Source organism: Bombyx mandarina, chromosome A1, assembly GCF_030267445.1.
Source record: "Bombyx mandarina strain Sakado chromosome A1, ASM3026744v2".
Lineage (NCBI taxonomy): Eukaryota > Metazoa > Arthropoda > Insecta > Lepidoptera > Bombycidae > Bombyx > Bombyx mandarina.
In genome coordinates, this window is record NC_143234.1 from 9,123,287 (window position 1) to 9,144,743 (window position 21,457).

General features: G+C 43.3%; 2 protein-coding genes across 3 annotated transcripts; both read left to right on the top strand.

The window, feature by feature from the left end:
* The first annotated feature begins 2,474 nt into the window (after positions 1–2,474).
* LOC114253585 (facilitated trehalose transporter Tret1-like) lies at positions 2,475–6,526 on the top strand. The gene is made up of 3 exons (XM_089739504.1): positions 2,475–2,726; positions 3,844–3,976; positions 5,217–6,526. Exons 1-3 carry the CDS (start codon positions 2,685–2,687, stop codon positions 6,518–6,520), a joined length of 1,479 nt encoding a protein of 492 aa, XP_089595630.1. The 5' UTR covers positions 2,475–2,684; the 3' UTR covers positions 6,521–6,526.
* A 3,322-nt stretch (positions 6,527–9,848) lies between these two features.
* LOC114253584 (uncharacterized) lies at positions 9,849–16,168 on the top strand. 2 transcript variants are annotated; one of them, XM_089739502.1, is made up of 4 exons: positions 9,849–9,919; positions 10,044–11,677; positions 12,178–12,310; positions 13,133–16,168. In XM_089739502.1, the coding sequence occupies exons 2-4, from the start codon at positions 11,636–11,638 to the stop codon at positions 14,434–14,436; spliced, it is 1,479 nt and encodes a 492-aa protein (XP_089595628.1). In that variant the 5' UTR covers positions 9,849–9,919; positions 10,044–11,635; the 3' UTR covers positions 14,437–16,168. The 2 variants fall into 2 exon arrangements, with proteins under 2 accessions (XP_089595628.1, XP_089595629.1); XM_089739503.1 differs by lacking the exons at positions 9,849–9,919; positions 10,044–11,677 and adding an exon at positions 12,026–12,088.
* The last annotated feature ends 5,289 nt before the right edge of the window (positions 16,169–21,457 follow it).

A 21,457-nucleotide genomic window follows, 5' to 3' on the forward strand; every position in this document is an offset into this window, starting at 1 on the left:
CAATTCACACGTGGTAGAAGTGAAACCTTCAAAAATTAAAATACAATTATCCTAAATGTCTAAGTGTATATTATGTAAAATTTTGTCATTAGTAAATAATTGTAAATCATCTTTTATAGCGCCCTCTGTGAATCGATATTTTAACGTAACGTATAATCCTAAATTGAAATTCACTACAAGAGGTTTCATACGCACCTTAGTATTAAAAAATCTCATAGATGGCGCTGTATTAAAAATTTTCAACACTTCCGTTGCATACCTGCGTGACGTTACATCTGTAAAAATTTTACCCTCATGCGCCTAAAGAAGTTTCACTTCAACAAACATATTCAACATACCAATTAACTATCTTGTTTCATCTTAGGACTAGATCCTAAAGAGTTCAAAAACATGTGATATTAATTAAATATTTATAAGATATTACGATATACATAAATTATTAATCAGTTAATATTTTTAAGTCCGATATATTGTTATTTGCGAATTAAATTCGTTATAACAACAAAACAAAAAAAATATTATTTATTGTATATACATACAATTGAATGTACTTTTTAATGAAAAATAAATATATTACAAGAAATAATTTGTAATTTATTGGGATTCTCAACTTTCCGATAGCCGAAATTAGTTTTGCTATCGACGACGTTTCTAATCTTAAGCACGATATTAGAAGAACGGACGGACGGATTATATAAGTATAAAGCTATAGTTAAAGCGCTTTTTTATTAGGTCTATTGTACACTATAGTGTAGTGATTTTCGGTCATAGTTAGTATGGTATAGCGTGTAAACAGCTACGCCATGTGAGGTTTTTAGGTTTTTATTGCCGTATAGACAGAGGAGCATACGGCCCACCTAATGGTGAGTCGTCAGCAATGTCAGCGGCAGAGTCAAGCCGCTGCCTACCGTTTAATGCTCTCCACAAGCCTCCATAGCGCTCGGGAAACACCGTGGAGGGGAGCTCATTCCAAAGCCGGACGGTAAGAGGCAAAAAAGATCTCTGGAAGCGCACTGTGGATGAACGCAGTGGCTCCAGGTAGTATGGATGAAGTCTACTCCGATGTCGGGCGGTGCAGTGGCTTAAAGAAGCGAGTCGCGAACTGTGGGAATAGTTTCAGCGAGTTATAGTCACTATATAGTGTTGGTCAGAGGTACATGCACCGTTTCACAGCGTCGCCAAACACCCTCGCACCTCCCAGCTGCCTCGCAGCCTTTGGTGGGAAGGCAGCTTAACACTGGCCCTAGTAAAAGCAGTGCAGTGCAGTGCACCTGGTGTTAAGTGGTTACTAGAGCCCATAGACATCTACAACGTAAATGCGCCATCCACCGCGAGACATAAGTTCTAAAGTCTCAAGTATACTTACAACGGCTGCCCCACCCTTCCAACCGAAACGCATTACTGCTGCACGGCAGAAATAGGCAGGGTGGTGGTACCTACCCCCGCGGATTCACAAGAGGCCCTACCACCAGTAATTACGCAAATTATAATTTTGCGGGTTTGATTTTTATTACACGATGTTATTCCTTCACCGTGGAAGTCAATCGTGAACATTTGTTGAATACGTATTTCATTAGGAAAATTGGTACCCGCCTGAGATTCGAACACCGGTGCATCGCTCAACACGTATGCATCGGACGTCTTATCCTACAGGCCACGACGATCTACGTTGTACGCTAGCCGTCGACGACATTCGTCAAACACGTCTTTATAAAACCACTTAAGTGTATAAAACCAGTTAAAAGAACCCAATTAATGAAAACCAAACGAAAAAACATTAGTGTTGGTTAGACGGCCATAAATTGCTTGATAAATTAATTCGCTTACAATTAAAGAAATTATAATTGATTGCGCTCTTAAAACTTTAATTTGCAACTCAAATTTCATTCGGTAAAGTTACTCGATTAACGAGACCGTAGCGTTAACAAGTCCCATGATTTGCAAGCAAAGTAAATTGTCCCTTCGAAATAAGGTGACACTCTACAAAACTTGCATACGTCCCGTCATGACCTATGCAAGTGTAGTGTTCGCCCACGCGGCCCGCACCAACTTGAATCCCCTTCAAGTTATTCAATCCCGTTTTTACAGGATAACCGCCGGAGCACCATGGTTTCTAAGCAACGTGGATCTTCATGATGACCTAGAGCTAGACTCTGTCAGTAAGCATCTACAGTCCGCATCATTGCGCCACTTCGAAAAAGCGGCACGACATGAAAACCCTCTTGTTGTGGCCGCCGGGAACTACATACCCGATCCTGTAGACCGAATGGTAAACAGTCGACGTCGCCCCAAACACGTCATTACGGATCCTCCCGATCCACTAACGCTGCGAGACTGATCTAACTACATACAAGCTTTAGTCAACTTTTAGGCGATCGATGATTAAATAACTCACAATAAGCACACTCGACATGTTATCATGTGGAAATGAAAAACCACTCATTAATTATTATATATGTTATCCACGGGCCCAATTAGTGGAAGCCAATCTTATTCCTGTTCGCTAAAATTTACATTTAAGATAATATCAATATCCAATTAATTGCTATTCAAACCTTTGTGAAACTTAGTGTCGGAACGCACTTACGCATTCATCTAAATACGAACGACTAAAATACAGTGCTCGCTGCAGTATGTTATATAAACAATTAAAAAAATAAAATCATACAATACATATCTACAATATGCCTCGTCGCAGACAATGGATGACGCCATTTATAAATCAGGTAAAAGTTTCACAAAAATATTAATTAAGTGCTCTGAGAAATAGTTCGATAGACAAATAATGCACTTTTTAAAAAAAAAAGGTGCGTGTACTTATGTACGCGCGTAAGAAGTTATACTTTATTTTTATTAAATTTATTTCTTATTTTTTATATATTAAATAATTAATAGTAAATATTTAACGTTAATAATTTAATAATATTTAGTATGAATTATATTAAATAATTTAATAATATTTAGTATGAATTATATTAAATAATAATGTTGTCATTTATATTACTAAACAATGAATGCTAATAACACCTTTTTTTACGAGTGTACATGCGCGAAAGTTCACCTGCGGCTATATTCAGACTCGCCAAGTTACGTCGGTCGTATTGTAATGAGCGATTTAGTGGGCAACTTCATTCTGTTAATTTTGTGTCACGGTGCGCGCGCATCGTAAAATTTAACTCTCACAAATTTTTCATAACGCGCCTAAAGAAGTATAACTTCAACAATTGTAGTAATTTTTTATTAAGAAATTTTTTATTAATCTGTCTATTAACCTATCTATCCATTGTTACCATGAAGACGTGTTTTTTTTTGTAGTTTTCGAACTGGATACTTGTTAACTGTAATTCTTTCTGTGTCTTTAGACATCGATAACCTTGTTTATATTTTTTTATATCTTGATTATTTTCTGCTATTGAACTCAAGAGACTATTGGTACCGCCTCGTGGTGCACGAATGAATATTTAACACTTTAAGTTTCTATCCGGAGGTCTGTGATGGCATTCGCGTTGTGATGGAATCAGTTAACTACCAAATCGTTATAATACCCAAAATCGATAGTTATAACTATACTTATTGGTGGTAGGACCTCTTGTGAGTCCGCACGGGTAGTTACCACCACCCTATCTATTTCTGCTGTGAAGCAGTAATGCGTTTCGGTTTGAAACGTGGGGCAGTCGTTGTAACTATACCTTAGAACTTATATCTCAAACTGAGTGGCGCATTTACGTTGTAGATGTCTATGGGCTCCAGTAACCACTTAACACCAGGTGGTCTGCGAGCTCGCCCAACCATCTAAGTAATAAAAAATAAAAAATAAAAATTAATTATTTCAAACATTTTCAGTGTTTCGCCACATCAGGTGTGACCCTCAATATGTTGACACACGGCTTCATGTACGGATTCAATACGGGACTGTTCGCACAGTTGAGGAAGACTAAAGAAATACAGTTGGATTTGGAGTTAGAGTCTTGGCTGGGTAAGGGAAGGATGTTTCAAAATTATTCTCAGCAAACATATATAAGACGTTAGCTGGGTTGCGTTCAAGTGTTCTTCTTTCTTAATTACTGTTTAGTTAAGTAGACCAGCTCACGGCCCACCTGGTATTAAGGATTTACTGCAGCTACAACAACATAAATACCGCCACACACTTTGAGACTTCTTTTCTAAGTATCAGTTTTATAGTATAGCAACTAGCCCGATCCTTCAAGCCGAAACACATGCTTCACGGCAAAAGTAGACAAGGTGTTGGTATTCTACACAGGCTCATAAGATCAAGCCTACCACCAGCTATTATGAAAAATAAATTTTTTGCGGGTTTGTCTTTTAATAAACGACTAGTGGCACGCACCGGCTCCGCTCGGGTTCCGAACAATTTCAGCGACGTTCATTTATTTATTTGTTAAATAAAAGAACACTTATTGCGGCATAACTATAATAATTAGTCATATGTTGTCGGGACACTTTTTGTAAATAATAATGTGCTCTACAAAGTCGTAGAACATTATTTCGTTCTATCATCAATAGTTTTCGCAGGGCACGCGATGTAAAGAATATTTCAAGAAAATTTTTTACATCATGATTTACATTATTGGAGTTTTAGTAAGGATCCCTAATTTTTTCAAAAAAGATTATAGCCCGTGTCACTCGAGAATTGTGTAGCTTCCAAACAGTGAAAGAATTTTTCAAATCGGTTCAGTAGTTTCAAAGCCTATTCAATACAAACAAATCTTTCCTCTTTATAATATTAGTGTAGATGTTATTCCTTAATTGTGGAAGTCATTCGTGAACACGTGTTTAGTGCGAGTTTCATTAGAAACATAAGTACCCGTCTACATGATTGGAATACCGGCTCAGCTGCATCGCTCGATACGAATGCCCAGGAGTCTTAGCCTTTAGGCCACGATGACTTCAAGCTTTTGTTTAGAAGTTCAGATACAGAGGAAAGTTACCCAGTATTTCACGAAGAAGAATTAAAACTAATCAAGTGATTAAATCAAAATTATAAACTTACTTAATAATGAGTTACATCGTAGGGCTAATTTTGAGCACATAGCACCAATGTACCTCATTCTGCTGCTAAGTATTCATGTGATTCATTCTTAAAGGGCGAGACAGTCATTTTGTCTAGCAAATAAATGTTGACTGCCCATTCGCAACTTTTGATATTCTTTCCACTACCCATAATTTACTATATGCTTTACATGTATTTTTTGCAGCCTCATCAACCAACTTATCATTCATCGTCGGAACGCTATTCAGTTCAATATTCATGGATCGTTTCGGCAGGAGACCTGCATTCATAATTGCATCGGCCACCATGATAATCGGCTGGTTAATATTCATTGCAGCTAAATCCTTCACCGCTTTATTAGTTGCCAAAATATTTCAAGGATTCTCTGCAGGTATTGAAAGTACTACAGGCTACATTTTAGTAGGGGAATACGTTAGCCCTAGTTACAGAGCATCATTCTTGGCAAGTATTCAACCGTCCATGCTTTTTGGGGATTTCTTAACCCACGGTTTAAGCTCTATATGTGATTGGCATAATGTAGCTATTATTCTTGCATTCTTTTCGATCCCTGGATTGGCGTTTGTTGTTTTTTCACCGGAATCACCGAGTTTTTTGGCAAAAATCGGAAAGCATGACCAATGTAAAAAGGTATTCTACTGGCTAAGAGGTCCCGATGAAAATAATGAAGTTGAAATGTTGATTAGGACTAATTTACCTTCGAAACAAAATGCTACTAACAATGATAAGATAAATGGTTACAAAAAAGTGAGACATAAATTGTCCTTCTTTGGTACTTTTTTAAAGAAAAGAGAACTACGTATTTCGCTCTTTATCATGATTCATTTGCAACTTATTAACTTGTTTTCCGGTGCTTTTCTGTATGATAATTACACTGTAGACGTACATACAGCTGTATTTGGTACCGACAAAGATCAGTACATGTATTTAATTGTAATGTATTTAGATATAGTGAGAATTTCGTCATCAATATTCTCTATTTTTCTCACGCAAAAAATGAAACGGCGTAGCATGCTTCTAAGCTTAGTTAGCCTTAACATATTAATGTATCTATTACTCGGAATTTATGTACTATGCAAAAATCATAACTTATTACCATTTGATCACATATCGATCGGTATGACTCTGTATGGTTTTAACTATTTTTCTTTAGCGGCTGGATCTGCTTCTTTACCTAATATTGTGGCCGGAGAAATATTCCCTTTGGCCAATAGAAGCGCTTGTGGGGTGGTTTGTAACATAATGGCTTCATTATACACGTTCATCAATATCAAAAACATTCCTTATATCTTTTCTAAAGTTGGTGTCAGCGGAGTTTTCTTTATGAACGCCGCCCTACTTTCATATGCCCTCGGCATGACAATGTACACGTTACCGGAAACAAAAGATAAAACGCTCTTAGAAATAGAAATCATATTAAGAGGGTGTTCTATTGCTGATGATGATGAGACAATGATTAATCTGAAAAAACATAATAAGACAAATTTCTAATAAAATCTAAAGAATAAACTAACTACATTGACTCGCAAACTTAAAGTAAGTGCAGATTCGGAGATGAAAATTCGTGTATCCTTTTGTGTCAACTCAATCTACGCAAAAATTTCAAAGATTCCAGAACTCATTACAGCATTATATTCTTGATCTCTCATAAACATAAATGCTGACTTACCAAAATGGTTCAATGACCCGAAAATAATTTTGTTTTTTGACGCGAAAAATCTGCATTGAAATCTCTTCTCCACTAATGCATGTCATGCTACTCTTGGACTCCGAGGGCTACAAGATATCTTCTAACTTTATCAAGCCGGCGCGGTCAACGAATGCTTGGTTTCTCAAGCAATTGCGATCGTATCGTACGAAAGTTCGAGAAGGTTCGGCTGCGTGGCAAAACTTAGAGTGGGGCATATATAACTGTAAGGAAGGCACTGGGTAAAGAAGAAGATGTAAGAAAGAGCACGAAGCAAAAAAACCATATGATTTCAAATGATCCGAGTCGAAGAATAGTGTAGTGAGGATTAGAATCTTGTGTGTATAGAATGGATACTGGTTCGTTTCGACATGGGAGTACATTTGGACCACCATTTTTATTTTCCGACAGCTGTCAATAAAAGTTAGAATACTTTTTGCTTAAAATCGATTTCAGTATCCTTTATCCAATATCCTTCTTTATTGCCATTTGAGGCAGATGAGAGCACAAGCCACACCAGATGGTGAGTGGTTACCGTCGCTCATGGGCGTCAATAATGTCAACTGCCAAGCTACTAATATCATGAAGTACTCTTCGAGCACCTCATCTGATGAAGCACATGTCAAGCTCAAGAAATTAGGTGGACAGAAATGGAATTTAATTTATTCTTTTAATTTTTTCGTGAAGATCATATGATTGGTCCATCATTTGTGTTGCATGGCAAGTGGATATCCCAAAGTGAATGGAAATATCAGTAGCATGGTAAAACATACAATGGACTTATCTCAAAACCACGGCTGATATGGAAAGGGTGATGGTACTTGGTAAAGATTAAAATTTTGAAAAAATATCATTATAAAAAAAAACTTCTTCGCCTATTTGAAAGGACTAAACGTGATTGAAGTTCAATTCAACACTGTTGGTGCTACTGATGCTGTTGTTTCAACACTAATACAACAACACTAACAGGATGTCTCTTTACTTCCCTAATCATAGACAGAATTGGCCGGAGATCTGCAGTGCTTATCAGCTCAGTTATCATAGTCTGCGATTGGATAACATTCAACTTGGCTTCATCGTTTCCTACCTTATTATTAGCAAAAATATTTCAAGAAATATCTGTGGGTCTTGGAACCTTAATGGGCGGTATTTTAATTGCAGAATACAGCAGTCCAAAATACTGAGGATCTTTCATCGCAACAAAGCCTACTGTTATGTTGATTGGAATTTCAACTTCGCATTTGCTTGGATTGTTTTATAACTGGTGTCATATTTCTCTAATATTTTTATTTTACTCTTTACCCGGATTGTTAATTGCTTGCTGTATTTACACGGGAATCACCGACTTTTTTGGTAACTAAAGAACGTTACGATGAATGCAGAAAGGTTTTCCGCTGGTTTGTCTAAACGACGATGACGAACTGAAGGAGAACATGATCGAAGCCGATGTGATCCTCAAAAAAGCCAAGAAAAGTTATACAAAGAACGTGTCAATATTGATTAAGGAAAATTTCACATACTTTGTCAAGTCGTTCAAAATGCATGAATTTCACGTTCTGCTATTTATAGTGATACATTTAAATGTTATTTTTCAATTTCTCGATGCTATTGTTCACGATTTGTATCCTTTGAACATTCACACAGCCTTATATGGTACTGGTATTTACATGTTCAAAGTGATCATCATCATTAATCATCATCATCATCATCACCAGCCTACAGCAGTCCACTGCTGCTCGCCACTGAGCACGATCCTCGGTTTCTTTCATCCACCTCCTGCCTGTAATAATAGTAAAGTAAAGTAATAAAAGTAATCGCAACATTTGATATGCAAAGAATTTTATCTACTGTTTTTGCATTTTATTTAAACTTTAAAATAAGAAGGCGTCCGCTCTTGCTCGCGCTTATGGGACTGAATGTACTAGCGTTTCTGTGTGAGGCCAGATACATATACGCTAGGCGTCACAATTTTCTACCTTTTGACCATATAGCTATTGTGATCTTTTTGCAACATTCCCATTTGCTCACCAGCAGAGCTGGCGCAATAGCGCCAAACTAAGAAGTATCTTTGACCACAATAGTTAGTAATGATCCATGAACCCATGACCACAATAATTAGTAATGAATCCAATGACAAATAGGGGTTTGTGTAGATCGATTTATATTATGTATGTATGGATATTTTTCTCGATTCACATGTTTGTAAACATCAAAACCGCACCGTATTTATTCTCTCTGATTGGTGTAGATGGAACGTTTTGGTCCTATGCAGTGGTGCTGTTTTATAGTCTGTTTGTGTCTTATTATATTGTTACGCGCTGGGGTTCGGGATAAATAAAATTTCCACTGAAATAAAAATTAAAACTTTATCACTTAGAACACTTTACAATTTGTAATCCGCTTCACTTCAAGTGATCCGTTCGCTATTTCGCTTCGAGTAGATCCGATTACTAAATCCGTATCAACTCTACAACGCTTTTATAGTGAATACGAGATCCTTAGAATTATCGAGAACGTTCCTGACAAGTCAAGTAGTTTCGGTAAGTGTTTCCACTATTTGACAATAGATGGCGTTGTGCTTCCCAAGCGCTCTCGATTTTACTAGTTCTTTTGATATTCGTTTCTGCTATTCAATGATAGATGACGTTGCTCTTACCGGTGTAATAGTATGGCATCAAAAACTAAAGATAAGGCTCTTCAAGAAATAGAAGATAAACTTAGAGGATAATCTATAGCTCGTCGTAGTAAAACTTTGAGCTTGAAATGTGAGGATTGTAAGGAAATCGTTCTTAACAAGTAAAACTTTTTTTTGTAAAATTCCAATTAGAGTCCCCCGCCAAATAGCGTAGCTGTGTTCCGGCATGTGAGTTGGAGAGCCAGTTCTATTCCTTCCTTTTCCTCTTCCTTGTTTGGGGTGATCCTTGGTGATACTTGGAACTTGCAGAGCAGACTAGCCTGCGAACTTGCGGGACACGATCGTTTGATGGGGGTCTAGGGAGACCCTGTGAATGGTATTCGCCACGGCCCGCCGGTCAGTAGGGGACCTGAACCCAGGTGTCACTACTAAACTCCGCCCCGGGAAGCTGTTCCATTAAGCGGGTACAATCTTGTCATGCGACCGACGTTGCGGGCCAGTCCACGCTTTGTGTCAGCCTCTTACACAACCGGTGGCCGAGCACACGCTATGTTCCTGCTTTATTCAGGTATTGCTATGAATTTACCGCGAACTTCCTACCTCACCCACTCCCACTATCCACATAAAAATTCTATAATTTTTTTAATCAGCGATACCCCATTCCACATTTAATGTTATGTTTAATGTTTCAGCAATGTATGGGCTTACATAGCAGCCTGGAGGGCATACACCACCACCTTGAGACGGCGCAGCCTGCCCTACTTTTTCTGACGGAGACGCAGATATCTCGGACGCCGACGTCCGTCGAGGCAATCGTCGTCGACCAACAACACCAGTCCCCGCAGTACGGGGGCGTTTCAGGCCGCTCGGGCGGTGTCGCTGGAAGAATAAGAATCAGCCTTTCTGTTAGGCCGGATGCTGAACTTCCTAGAAAGACCCCGCCCCCCGCACCTAGGGGTCGCGCTGGGTATGTGAGACTCGTCGGTCCGCAAATATTGGGAGTAAGCCATGAACCCAAAGATGATTTTTGGGACTTTTTTGTGCCGAGGCCGTTTCTCCAACAAACTCTGCACCCGGGAAGTCTGTACCTCGACGGTCTGTAAATTTTAGAAGTGAACTACGGGCTCGAGGGTGGTATTTAGGGACTTACACACTAAGCGACTCCCCTGAACTTACTCCCAACATTTGATCCTCCCCGAGGTCTGAATCCGAACGGAGTAAGGAGGTCATCGCAGTCAACACTGCAACCAGACGCGCGACTGACACAAAGGACTTCAAGGTGAAACGAAGGTTTTGGAAAGTCGGCTGTCCAGGTACGGCGGCCCGTCAGGCCGCGCAAGCGGGTCCACTGGTTCTGACATATCCCGTTGTATCGGACTGAGTCTAGATGTGATACACCACAAACCGGTCTCTCTTATGATGAAACTCCTGAGCGGCGCGCTAACGCATGGTGCACATGGAACACAAGGTGGACCCCTCGAGTAGACTGATCTAACTACATACAAGCTGTATTTTAGGCGATCGATGGTTAAATAACTCACACTGGACATGTTAGCATGTCGAAATGAAAAATCTTTATTAAATATAATATATGTCGGCGCAACGTCACTATTTAGTTAACTAAAAATAGTTAAAGTTAACCGTTTCCTTAATGTTACGCATTTCAACAACTGTTTAAGACGGTATTCAAGAGAATCGATGACTAACTACCCCCACTTTCTACTATAAATACGAGTGATTATTGTCGCACAAAACTAGGCAAGGAGTTCAAGCCCGGGCAGAGGGGATTACCCCGAGGCCCGATCTGTGCCCCCCCCCCCCCCAAAGGGATACGAAGACCCGATGGCGCCCAAAACATTTCGGTTCGAGCAGCCGAACGAGGCGGAGCTCTCTTTTGTTATCGCTGTACACCTGAAATGTAATAAATGGAATTCATTGGAAAAGTGAGTCTTAATTAATGTCACTATGGAGCGCAATCATAATTTTGAAGAGAATGGTGTCAGCAATCCTGCCGTTATCATTTTAAAAACACCAACGAACCATCCTGATCCGTCATAAATGTTATCCACAGGCCCAACTCGTGGAAGCCTTACCTTATTCGTGTTCGCTAAAGTTTACATTTAAAACAATATTAATGTGCAATCCAATTAATCGCTATTCAAACCAATGTGAACATTACTGTTGCACTTAGGCATTCATCAAAATGCAAACGACTTAAAACAGTGCTCGCTGCGTACTTTATATACGATTATAAAATAAAAATCTTCAACATATTATCTACAAAATGCCTGGTCGCAGACAATGGATGACGCCATTTATAAAACAGGTAAAAATTTCAAAAATATATTAATAAACCGCTCTGAGAAATTGTTCGATTGCACCATTGCATCATGCACTTTTTAAAATAATTGTATTTGTAATTGTAATTTAAAGTAATTTTTTAATTTAGAAAAATCTATATCAACACATCTTTAACCACCTGCTTATGTTTTTACACACCTGTTTATTAATTTGTCTATCCATTGATATCAAAAAGACGTGTTCTTTTTGTAGTTTTCGAACTGAATTTTGGATACAAATAGAATTACAGTTAACATTCGTTAACCTTATTTATATTTTTTGATCTTGTTGATTTTGTGTGCTATAGAAGTCAAGAAACTATTGGTGCCACCTCATGCTACACAAACGAATATTTGACACTTTTAGTTTTTATCAGAAGATCGGTAATGGCATTCAGGTTGTGATGGCATATACCACAGATAGCATCAATAGTAAAAATTATACTGAATTTAATTATTATAATTATTAATATTCAAATATTTTCAGTGTTTCGTCACATCAGGTGTGACACTCAATATGTTGACACACGGCTTCATGTACGGATTCAATACGGGACTGTTCGCACAGTTGAGGAAGACTAAAGAAATACAGTTGGATTTGGATTTAGAGTCTTGGCTGGGTAAGGGAAGGATGTTTCAAAATTATTCTGAGCAACCATACAGATGACCTCAGTTGGGTTGCGTTCAAGTGTTCTCTATTTAAGTTATGGCTTAGATAAATAGACCACCTCACGACCCACCTGGTATTAAGTGTTTACCAGAGCCCAAACACATCAACATCATAAATACCGCCACACACTTTGAGACTTCATTTCTAAATCTCAGTTTTATAGTACAGCAAGGTGCCTTGATCCTTCAAGCCAAAACACATGACCGCTACACGGCAGAAGTAGGCAGGGTCTTGGTACCCCATACGGGCTCATAAGATTATATTTTTTGCGGATTTGTCTTTTATTAAACGATGTTCTTCCTTAATTGTGGCAGTCAATCGTGAACATGTGTACAGTGCGCGTTTCATTAGAAACATTAGTACCTGTCTACATGATTCGAACACCGGATAGCTGTATCGCTCGATACGAATGCCCAGATGTTTTAACCTTTAAGCCACGACGACTGCTAGCTTTTATTCCGAAGTTCAGATACAGTGGGAAGTTACTAAGTATTTCACGAGGAAGAATAAAAACTAATCATGTGCGTTAAATCAAAACATCAATCAAAATGCGGTAAAATTATAAATTTTCTTAATAATTAATTGCATCGTAGGTCTAATTTTGAGCACATAGCACCAATGTACCTCATTCTGCTGCTAAGTATTCATGTGATTCATTCTTAAAGGGCGAGACAGTCATTTTGTCTAGCAAATAAATGATGACTGCCCATTCGCATCTTTTGATATTCTTTCCACTACCTATTACTATATGCTTTACATGTATTTTTTGCAGCGTCGTCAACCAGCTTATCATTCATCGTTGGATCGCTATTCAGTTCAATATTCATGGATCGTTTCGGCAGGAGACCTACATTCATAATTGCATCGGCTATCATGATAATCAGCTGGTTAATATTAATTGCAGCTAAATCCTTCACCGCTTTATTAGTTACCAAAATATTTCAAGGCTTCTCTGCAGGTGTTGAAAGTACTACAGGCCACATTTTAGTAGGAGAATACGTTAGCCCTAATTACAGAGCATCATTCTTAGCAAGTTTTCAACCAGTCATGTTGTTTGGGGATTTTCTAACCCACGGTTTAAGTTCTATATGCGATTGGCATAATGTAGCTATTATTCTTGCATTTCTTTCGATCCCTGGATTGGCGTTTGTTGTTTTTTCACCGGAATCACCGAGTTTTTTGGCAAAAATCGGAAAGTATGACCAATGTAAAAAGGTATTTTACTGGCTAAGAGGTCTCGATGAAAATAATGAAGTTGAAATGTTGATTAGGACTAATTTACCTTCAAAACAAAATGCTATTAACAATGATAAGATAAATGGTTACAAAAAAGTGATACATAAATTATCCTTCATTGGTACTTTTTTTAAAAAGAGAGAGGTACGTATTTCGCTCTTTATCATGGTTCATATGCAACTTATTAACCTGTTTTCCGGTTCTATACTGTATGATATTTATACTGTAGACATACATACAGCTGTATTTGGTACTGACAAAGATCAGTACATGTATTTCATTGTAATGTATTTAGATATCGTGAGAATATCCTCATCACTATTCTCTGTTTTTCTCACGACAAAACTGAAACGGCGTAGCATGCTCCTAAGCTTAGTCAGCCTAAACATACTAATGTATCTATTACTTGGAATTTATGTACTATGCAAAAAGCATAACTTATTACCATTTGACCATATGTCGATCGGTATAACTCTGTATGGTTTTAACTATTTCTCTTTAGCGGCTGGATCTGTTTCATTACCAAATATTGTGGCCGGAGAAATATTCCCTTTGGCAAATAGAAGCGCTTGTGGAATGATTTGTAATATAACATTTTCATTATACATGTTCGTTAATATCAAAAACGTTCCTTATATCTTTTCTAAAGTTGGGGTCAGCGGAGTTTTTTTTATGAACGCCGCCCTGCTTTCATATGCCCTCGTCATCACAATGTACATGTTACCGGAAACAAAAGATAAAACGCTCTTAGAAATAGAAACCATATTAAGAGGATGTCCCATTTCTGATGACGATGAGACAATCATTAATCTGAAAAAACATAATGAGACAAATTTCTAATAAAATCCAAAGAATAAGCTAACTAAATTGACTCGCAAACTTGAAGTAAGTGCAGACTCGCAGATAAAATTTCGTGTATTATTTTGTGTCAACTCAATCTACGCAAAAAATTCAAAGATTCCAGAACTCATTACAGCATTATATTCTTGATCTCTCATAAACATAAATGCTGACTTACTAAAATGGCTCAGTGACCCGAAAATAATTTTGTTTTTTGACGCGAAAAATCTCCATTGAGGTCTCTTCTCCACTAATTTATGCCATGCTACTCTTGGACTCCGAGCTTCAAGATATCTTCTAACTTTATCAAGCCGGCGGCATCAGTGAACACTCGGTTCCATAATAGCGATCGTATTGCATGAAAGTTCGAGAAGGTTCGGCTGCGTACCAGAATACATGTATAAGTGTAGGGACGGCACTGGATAAAGAAGAATATGCAAGAAAGAGCACGAAATGAGAAAACGATACAATTTCAAATGATCCGAATCGAAGAACAGTGTAGTGAGGGTTAGAATCTTGTATGTATAGAATGAATACTGGATCGTGTCGTACTTGCGAGTACATTTTGACCACCTGTGCTATTGTCCGATAGCTGTCAATAAAAGTTATAGCACTTTTTGGTTAAAACCAATTTTAATATCCTTTATCCAATATCCTTTTTTATTGCCGTTTTAGCTCATGGCCGTTTACGCTCATGGGTGTAAATAATGCCAACGGCACAGCCAAGCCGCTACTACCACAGAGTACTCTCCGAAAACCTCGTTTGAAAAAGCACATGTCATAAAGCTCAAGAAATTAGGTGGAGAGAAGTGGAATTTAATTTATTCATATCATTTTTTCGTGAAGTGAATATATTTAGTCAATCTTTTGTTTAAATATATCCCAAAGTGAACGGAAATATCACTAGCATGGTTATACAACGGACTTATCTCAAAACAGTAGTATTTCGCAGCAGATACGGATAAGGCGGTAGTGGTGTGGAGATTCATACTACCAGTATAATAATCAGGAGAGACGAGAATTTAAGAAGGAGATGAGAATTGTGGAAAAGAAACTGCTACTATATGTAAATTGAAATAATTTAGTGGCAAATGGGGTCTGTGGTTTCAAGATGGCGGATGAAGTGATATCCCTGGTGGAAAAGATAAAATTTTCAGCTTACGTAATATTTCATGTCTGTGTGTAAACACATAAGCTATTTGTCATGCTTAATTTTTCAATTAGTAAATGACCGGAAAAGTCAAAAATTGGAATTGACAACATACCGATTGGTAGGCTTCAATGTGCCCCGCGGAAGTTGCTGGACTCCTACCGGGCGCGTCCGTAGGTGGCGGAGAACGGGCCTCTGGGCACCATTCCCAGGGGCATCGTTCCATCTCTCTCGTTTTGTTACAACGAGAGAGACCGAACGACGTGGACCAAAACCAGGTCTGGGGGTTCCAAGCTCTCCTCCCCCTTCACTTGTTGAAGGGTGGTCCTCCTGGAGAAGCCTGGGCCTCTACCTTTTATCCTTTTCCCTTTGATTATTTCGTTATTTTACTAACTGTCTTTTTGTTATCTTAATTTGTTTAATTTATATTTTGAGTTGTAATCTGTCTCTTTCTTCGTTTCACTTTTTGGTTTATCGTTTTGTGTTATTCTTTATCCTGTCTTTCTTTGCCTTTCGTTTTATTTTTGGTTTCTTTTGTTTTATTTTCTTCTTCTCTTTATTTCAATCCTAATCCTAAGCTTTGACACCTGGTGAGAGGATATATTGACCTAGAGGCCGGTGAGTGACCGGTCACTAGGGTGTCACTAGGTCTAGGTAGTGTGCAGCCCCTCGTATTCTGGGGGGGGGGGGGGGGCACAAACTGCACTGAGATAAGGTCGACGGCGCAGTGCGCGGACCGCAACGAGGAAGACACAGCGGAACATACATTGGCGCGTTGCTCTGGATTCGACGAGCAACGCGCCGCCCTCGTCGCGGTCATAGGAGGGGACCTCTCGCTACCGCGCGTCGTGGCTACGATGCTCGGCAGCGACGCGTCCTGGAAAGCGATGCTCGACTTCTGCGAGTCCACCATCTCGCAGAAGGAGGCGGCGGAGCGAGAGAGGGAGAGCTCTTCCCTTTCCGCACCGATCCGTCGCCGTCGAGCCGGGGGCCGGAGGCGGGAATACGCCCGTACGTCCCGGCCCCTGTAGGTAGCGGCCTCCCCCGGTGAAGGTCAAGAGGCGACCTGAGGGGGTGAGGCCGCGCGGCGCGCTACCAGCACTCTAGCGCGCTGCTGTGGAGTGAATAGAGCGACCGGTCGACGGTGTGTCGCGTCCCGACGCGGCAGGCTGGTTCTGGTCCAGAGGGGTATTCCGGGACACCAGCGGCACCGTCTGGGCGGCCCGACGGGCTGACGTACCGAGACGGCCGACGTTTCAGAGCCTTCGATTCGCCTCGAAGGCTCCGTCGGCTGGGCGTCCTTGGGGTGAGCCGCGCCGTCTGGTTGTAGTGTTGACCGCGGTAGCCCCCCTACCTCATCCGGGTTCTGACCTCGGAGGGGATCGGACGTCGGGTGTAAGAGTGCAGGGGAGTCGTTTAGTGGGTGGGCCCTAAAATCCTTGGGCCCGCGGTCTGCTCACAACACCATGCAGATCGTTGAGTCTCACATACCCCGCGCGCCCCTTTTGCGCGGGGACCTCGTAGGAGGTTCGGCCCTCTACCCGGAAAAAAAAAAACCGGCCACGTGGTTTCTGGCTGCTCGCTGGCACCGCGCTGCACTGTTTGTATCTCCGCCGGCAGACCGGCGGACCACGTTTCCAGGGGCAAGGCCTGTGCCAAGCTCCCGAAATAGAGACAACGTCGGCAGGATCTCGCGTCGCTTGAGGGCGTGCGTAATCGGCCCGGTATGGCCTCGGTGACACCGATGGATGCTCACATATGACAGACCTCCTTCGTTTCCTCCAGGGGAACCTCAATCACTCCGCCAGAGCTCAAGACCTTTTGTTTCAGAGCATGGCGGAAGGGTTGACTCACCTTGCGGTGGTCGCAGAGCCGTACCGGGTCCTTTTGGGTCCCGATTCGGCAGGTGACCTTGACGGCTGTGTTGCCGTTGTCAGGCGTGGCTGTGTGGGTGCTCCGCCCGGATTCGACCTCGTTGAAAGGGGTCGCGGCTTTGTCGCCGTCCTCTGGGCCGAGATGATCGTGGTGGGAGTATACTTCTCCCCCAACAGGACACTCGCCGAGTTTGAGGGCCTCCTCCTTGAGCTCAGTCGCGTCATTGGGAGGTCACATTCCCGCCGGATTCTCGTCCTTGGGGACCTCAATGCCAAGTCATTGGCTTGAGGTTCCTCGAGGACGTGCCCCAGAGGAACGGCGGTGGAAGAGTGGCTGGTCAGAGGCGGCCTCGTCATTCTCAACCGTGGCACGGAACTCACGTGCGTGAGACGATTAGGTGGGTCCGTGGTGGACGTCACGTTCGCATCTCCCGACGTCGTGAGTCGCATCCGGGTTTGGGCGGTGATGGTTGGTGAGGAGACGCTTTCCGACCATCGCTACATCCGTTTCAGCATTGCTGTAGCCCCAGAAGTGATATCAACTTCTTTATTCTGCGGCGGCGGCGTGGAGGGTCCTCGTTGGGCCCAGAAGTGCCTCGATGTCGAACGGCTGAATGAGGCGGCTGTCGTCCAGGCCTGGCGCCTCGATTCACTCGGCGAGCCGATGAACGTAAGCGTGGGGGCGGAGCGTATGCGCGAGGCAATGTCGCGGGTATGCGATGCCGCTATGCCTCGCGTCAGAGCTCTTGCTCCTAAGCGCCGCGTATACTGGTGGACTGATGAGATCGCCAGCCTGCGCCAGTCCTGCAACGTCAGTCGACGTGCGTACCAACGAAGCCAACGTCGAAGGACGCATCGGGACCCTGAGGAGGAGGACCGCCTTTATGAGGTGTACAGGAGGTGGGGGCCCTTTGCGTAGCCATCAGAGAGGCGAAGGAAGCCGCTTGGAAAGATCTGCTCACCTCGCTCGATCGCGATCCGTGGGGGCGGCCCTACAGGCTAGCGCGCAATGCGCTTCGCCCATGGGCTCCCCCTACGACCAGCACACTGCCACCCGAGACATTGCACCGGGTGGTCGGGGGTCTATTTCCGGACTCATCCCGAACAGCCTTCATCCCCCCTGTAATGGCAACGGCGCAGGTCGCTGACGGCGGAGAGCTGGAAGGTGTGTCCCAGGCGGAATTTGAGGCGGCAGTGGCGAGGATGCGCGTGAAGCGTACAGCACCAGGCCCCGACGGCCTGTCGAGTTGGGCATGGGCTCTCGCTTTAACTGAGGATAGTTTGGGACCTACACTTCGAAGGCTGTTTAGCAGGTGCCTCCGCGAGGGCAGGTTCCCGGAGCCGTGGCGCACGGGCCGGCTGGTGCTTATCCCGAAGGACGGTCGCCCTAGAGACGAGCCCTCCGGGTATCGCCCGATAGTAGTGTTGGACGAGGCCGGTAAGCTCCTTGAGCGTGTGGTTGCCGGGCGTCTTGTTCAGCACCTGGAGAACATTGGGCCGGATCTCGCGTCCAACCAATATGGCTTCCGGAGAGGTCGGTCGAACGTGGACGCAGTCTTACGCGTCCGCGATCTTTCCGACCAAGCGTGCTCTGGGGGAGGCGTACTATTGGCTGTGTCGATTGATATTGCCAACGCCTTCAACGCGATCCCCTGGAGCACGATCGTGGAGTCATTACGATTTCACCGCGTCCCCACCGGTCTCCGTAATCTGATTGAGGATTATCTCTCAGGGCGGGCGGTGATCTTCCCCGAGCGGAGTGGGTGGGGACGAAAAACAGTGTCGCGTGGGGTTCCACAAGGGTCGGTACTGGGTCCACTCCTGTAGAATATAGGCTTTGACTGGGTCCTCCGCGGGGCTAACCTGCCTGGCGTCGAAGTGGTTTGCTACGCTGACGACACGCTGGTGACGGCTCGCGGAGACGACTACCGGTCAGCAGCCGTCCTGGTTGTGGCTGCAGTGGCAACTGTGGTAAGACGAATAAAGAGACTCGGCCTCGAGGTGGCCCTCCAAAAATCCGAAGCAGTGTGCTTCCATTCAGCTCGGAAAGGGTCACCGCAAGGCGCGAATCTCGTAGTCGGGGGTGTCACCATTGCTGTCCAGCCGAAGCTCAAGTATTTGGGCCTCGTGCTGGACAGCAAATGGAGATTTGACCACCATTTTAAAGCGCTGGTTCCGAGGCTCATGGGGGCGGCAGGTGCACTGACCCGTCTTCTTCCCAACGTCGGAGGATGCAGCGCCGGTACTCGGCGACTGTACCTTGGGGTGGTGCGCAGTATGGCCCTTTACGGTGCTCCCGTGTGGTCGCCCGCACTCTCCGCGAGAAACGTGGCTCTGCTGCTCAGAGCTCAGTGGGCGCTCGCGGTGAGGGTCATCAGGGGGTACCGCACCATCTCTCAAGATATGGCCTGCGCTCTCGCCGGATCCCTACCCTGGGACCTCGAGGCCGAAATCTTGGCTGCGGTATATCGGCGTAAGGCGCAGGCCTTGAGTCGGGGACAGTCGCCCGGCCCGTCGGCTGTCGGTCGGTGGAAGCGTGCTGCGCGTCATGTAGCATACGCTAAGTGGAGAGAGCGATTGCTGAAGGAACTTGGCCAAACTTTGGCCACTCGCCGGCGCACCCTCGAGGCCCTGGTGCCCATGCTGGAGGCATGGTCGGATCGGCGTCACGGCGTACTCTCCTTTCACCTTGCGCAGGTCCTCTCGGGACATGGCTGTTTCTGGAGGTACCTGTGGAAGGTCTGCAGGAGGGAGCCACATCCGGGCTGCCACCAGTGCGGGCACCTGGATGATGACGCGCAGCACGCGCTCGAAACGTGCCCGCGTTGGGAGCACTCGCGGCGAGATCTCGTCGCGGTGCTGGGGAGAAACCTCTCCCTGCGGGCTGTCGTCGCCCGTATGTTAGAGGATCAGGGCTCGTGGGAGGCCGTGGCCAGGTTTTGTGACCTGGTAATGGCGTCCCGTGAGGCTGAGGAGCGTGAAAGGGAGTGGGATCACTCTTCAGCACCTCAGCGCAGAAGGCGGGATGGCCGGCGCGGGCGTGAAGCTCCCGCTCAGCCCCCGTAGGGACTATCAGGTGGCGAGTGCGGGGGCGCCCGGTACTCGACTGTCGGTCCGGTGGTGGGGCGGTGCAAGGTGGCTCCTGTGCGCCGCCCACGGTGTATCTCCCGAAATGACGTCCTTCGGGATTTTCCCGGAGATGAAATCCCGTCTTATCATCAGGACGGGTACCGGCGAAGGCGGACTTTCGGCGCGCACTGCGGTACCGTACGTCTGGTGTAGCCGGTGTGGTGGAGCTCGATGGGGTTTAGTCGGTAGTCGTTCTGCGGGGCAAGTGCTTCGCGCGCCTTTTTCAGGCGTAGTCTCTAGCGAGGAATTCGGGGAGATGGAGGACCTTGGCCCTCCTCGTCCCCTCTTCCTCTCAGGAGGCGCCGGAGTCCGACATAACCCGGTTCGTTACCCCCCCGGACCGGGTATCCGTAAATGGATTCCCCAGCGTTAAAAAAAAAAAAAGGCTTCAATGTGCACAGCCAAATACTAAATTCAAATTAATTATTGTAATTCCAACAGAAAATACGACTGTCGAAACGGGTTTGCCTTATTTAAAAGAGATAATTTCGAATTAATGTAAATAATTTGTCAAGTTTGTACTACTCTATTGTTGTTTGTCATTATCATTGCCATGTATTGGAGTGTTGTAGGTGAAATAAAAGAGAACTATTCAAGTCGACAATTCATGTAATACTGTTATAATTTAGTGTGTGCAGTTACAAATATAAGGTTAGGTGAGCTGCACACTACACCTCCCCCCTTTTTAAAAAATGATATTATTATATAATTCCTTTTTTTTTTTACTTAAACTAAATTACACAAAATATTATTAAATTTCATACTTGACTAACAAAAATCCAATAAAACAATATTTTAAGTTACAAACTTCTTTGTATTATTTTTATGAATGCTTTATTATCTATATGCTTTATTATCCTTTGAAATT

What these genes read in the sequence shown, in the direction of transcription:
- LOC114253585 (XM_089739504.1), top strand. Translation starts at nt 2,685, where the DNA reads ATGCCTCGTCGCAGACAATGGATGACGCCATTTATAAATCAG. An exon ending in TGACGCCATTTATAAATCAG is followed by an intron (nt 2,727 to 3,843) that starts GTAAAAGTTTCA and finishes AAACATTTTCAG; the next exon opens with TGTTTCGCCACATCAGGTGT. An exon ending in GGAGTTAGAGTCTTGGCTGG is followed by an intron (nt 3,977 to 5,216) that starts GTAAGGGAAGGA and finishes TATTTTTTGCAG; the next exon opens with CCTCATCAACCAACTTATCA.
- LOC114253584 (XM_089739503.1), top strand. Translation starts at nt 12,026, where the DNA reads ATGCTACACAAACGAATATTTGACACTTTTAGTTTTTATCAGAAGATC. An exon ending in AGATCGGTAATGGCATTCAG is followed by an intron (nt 12,089 to 12,177) that starts GTTGTGATGGCA and finishes AAATATTTTCAG; the next exon opens with TGTTTCGTCACATCAGGTGT. An exon ending in GGATTTAGAGTCTTGGCTGG is followed by an intron (nt 12,311 to 13,132) that starts GTAAGGGAAGGA and finishes TATTTTTTGCAG; the next exon opens with CGTCGTCAACCAGCTTATCA.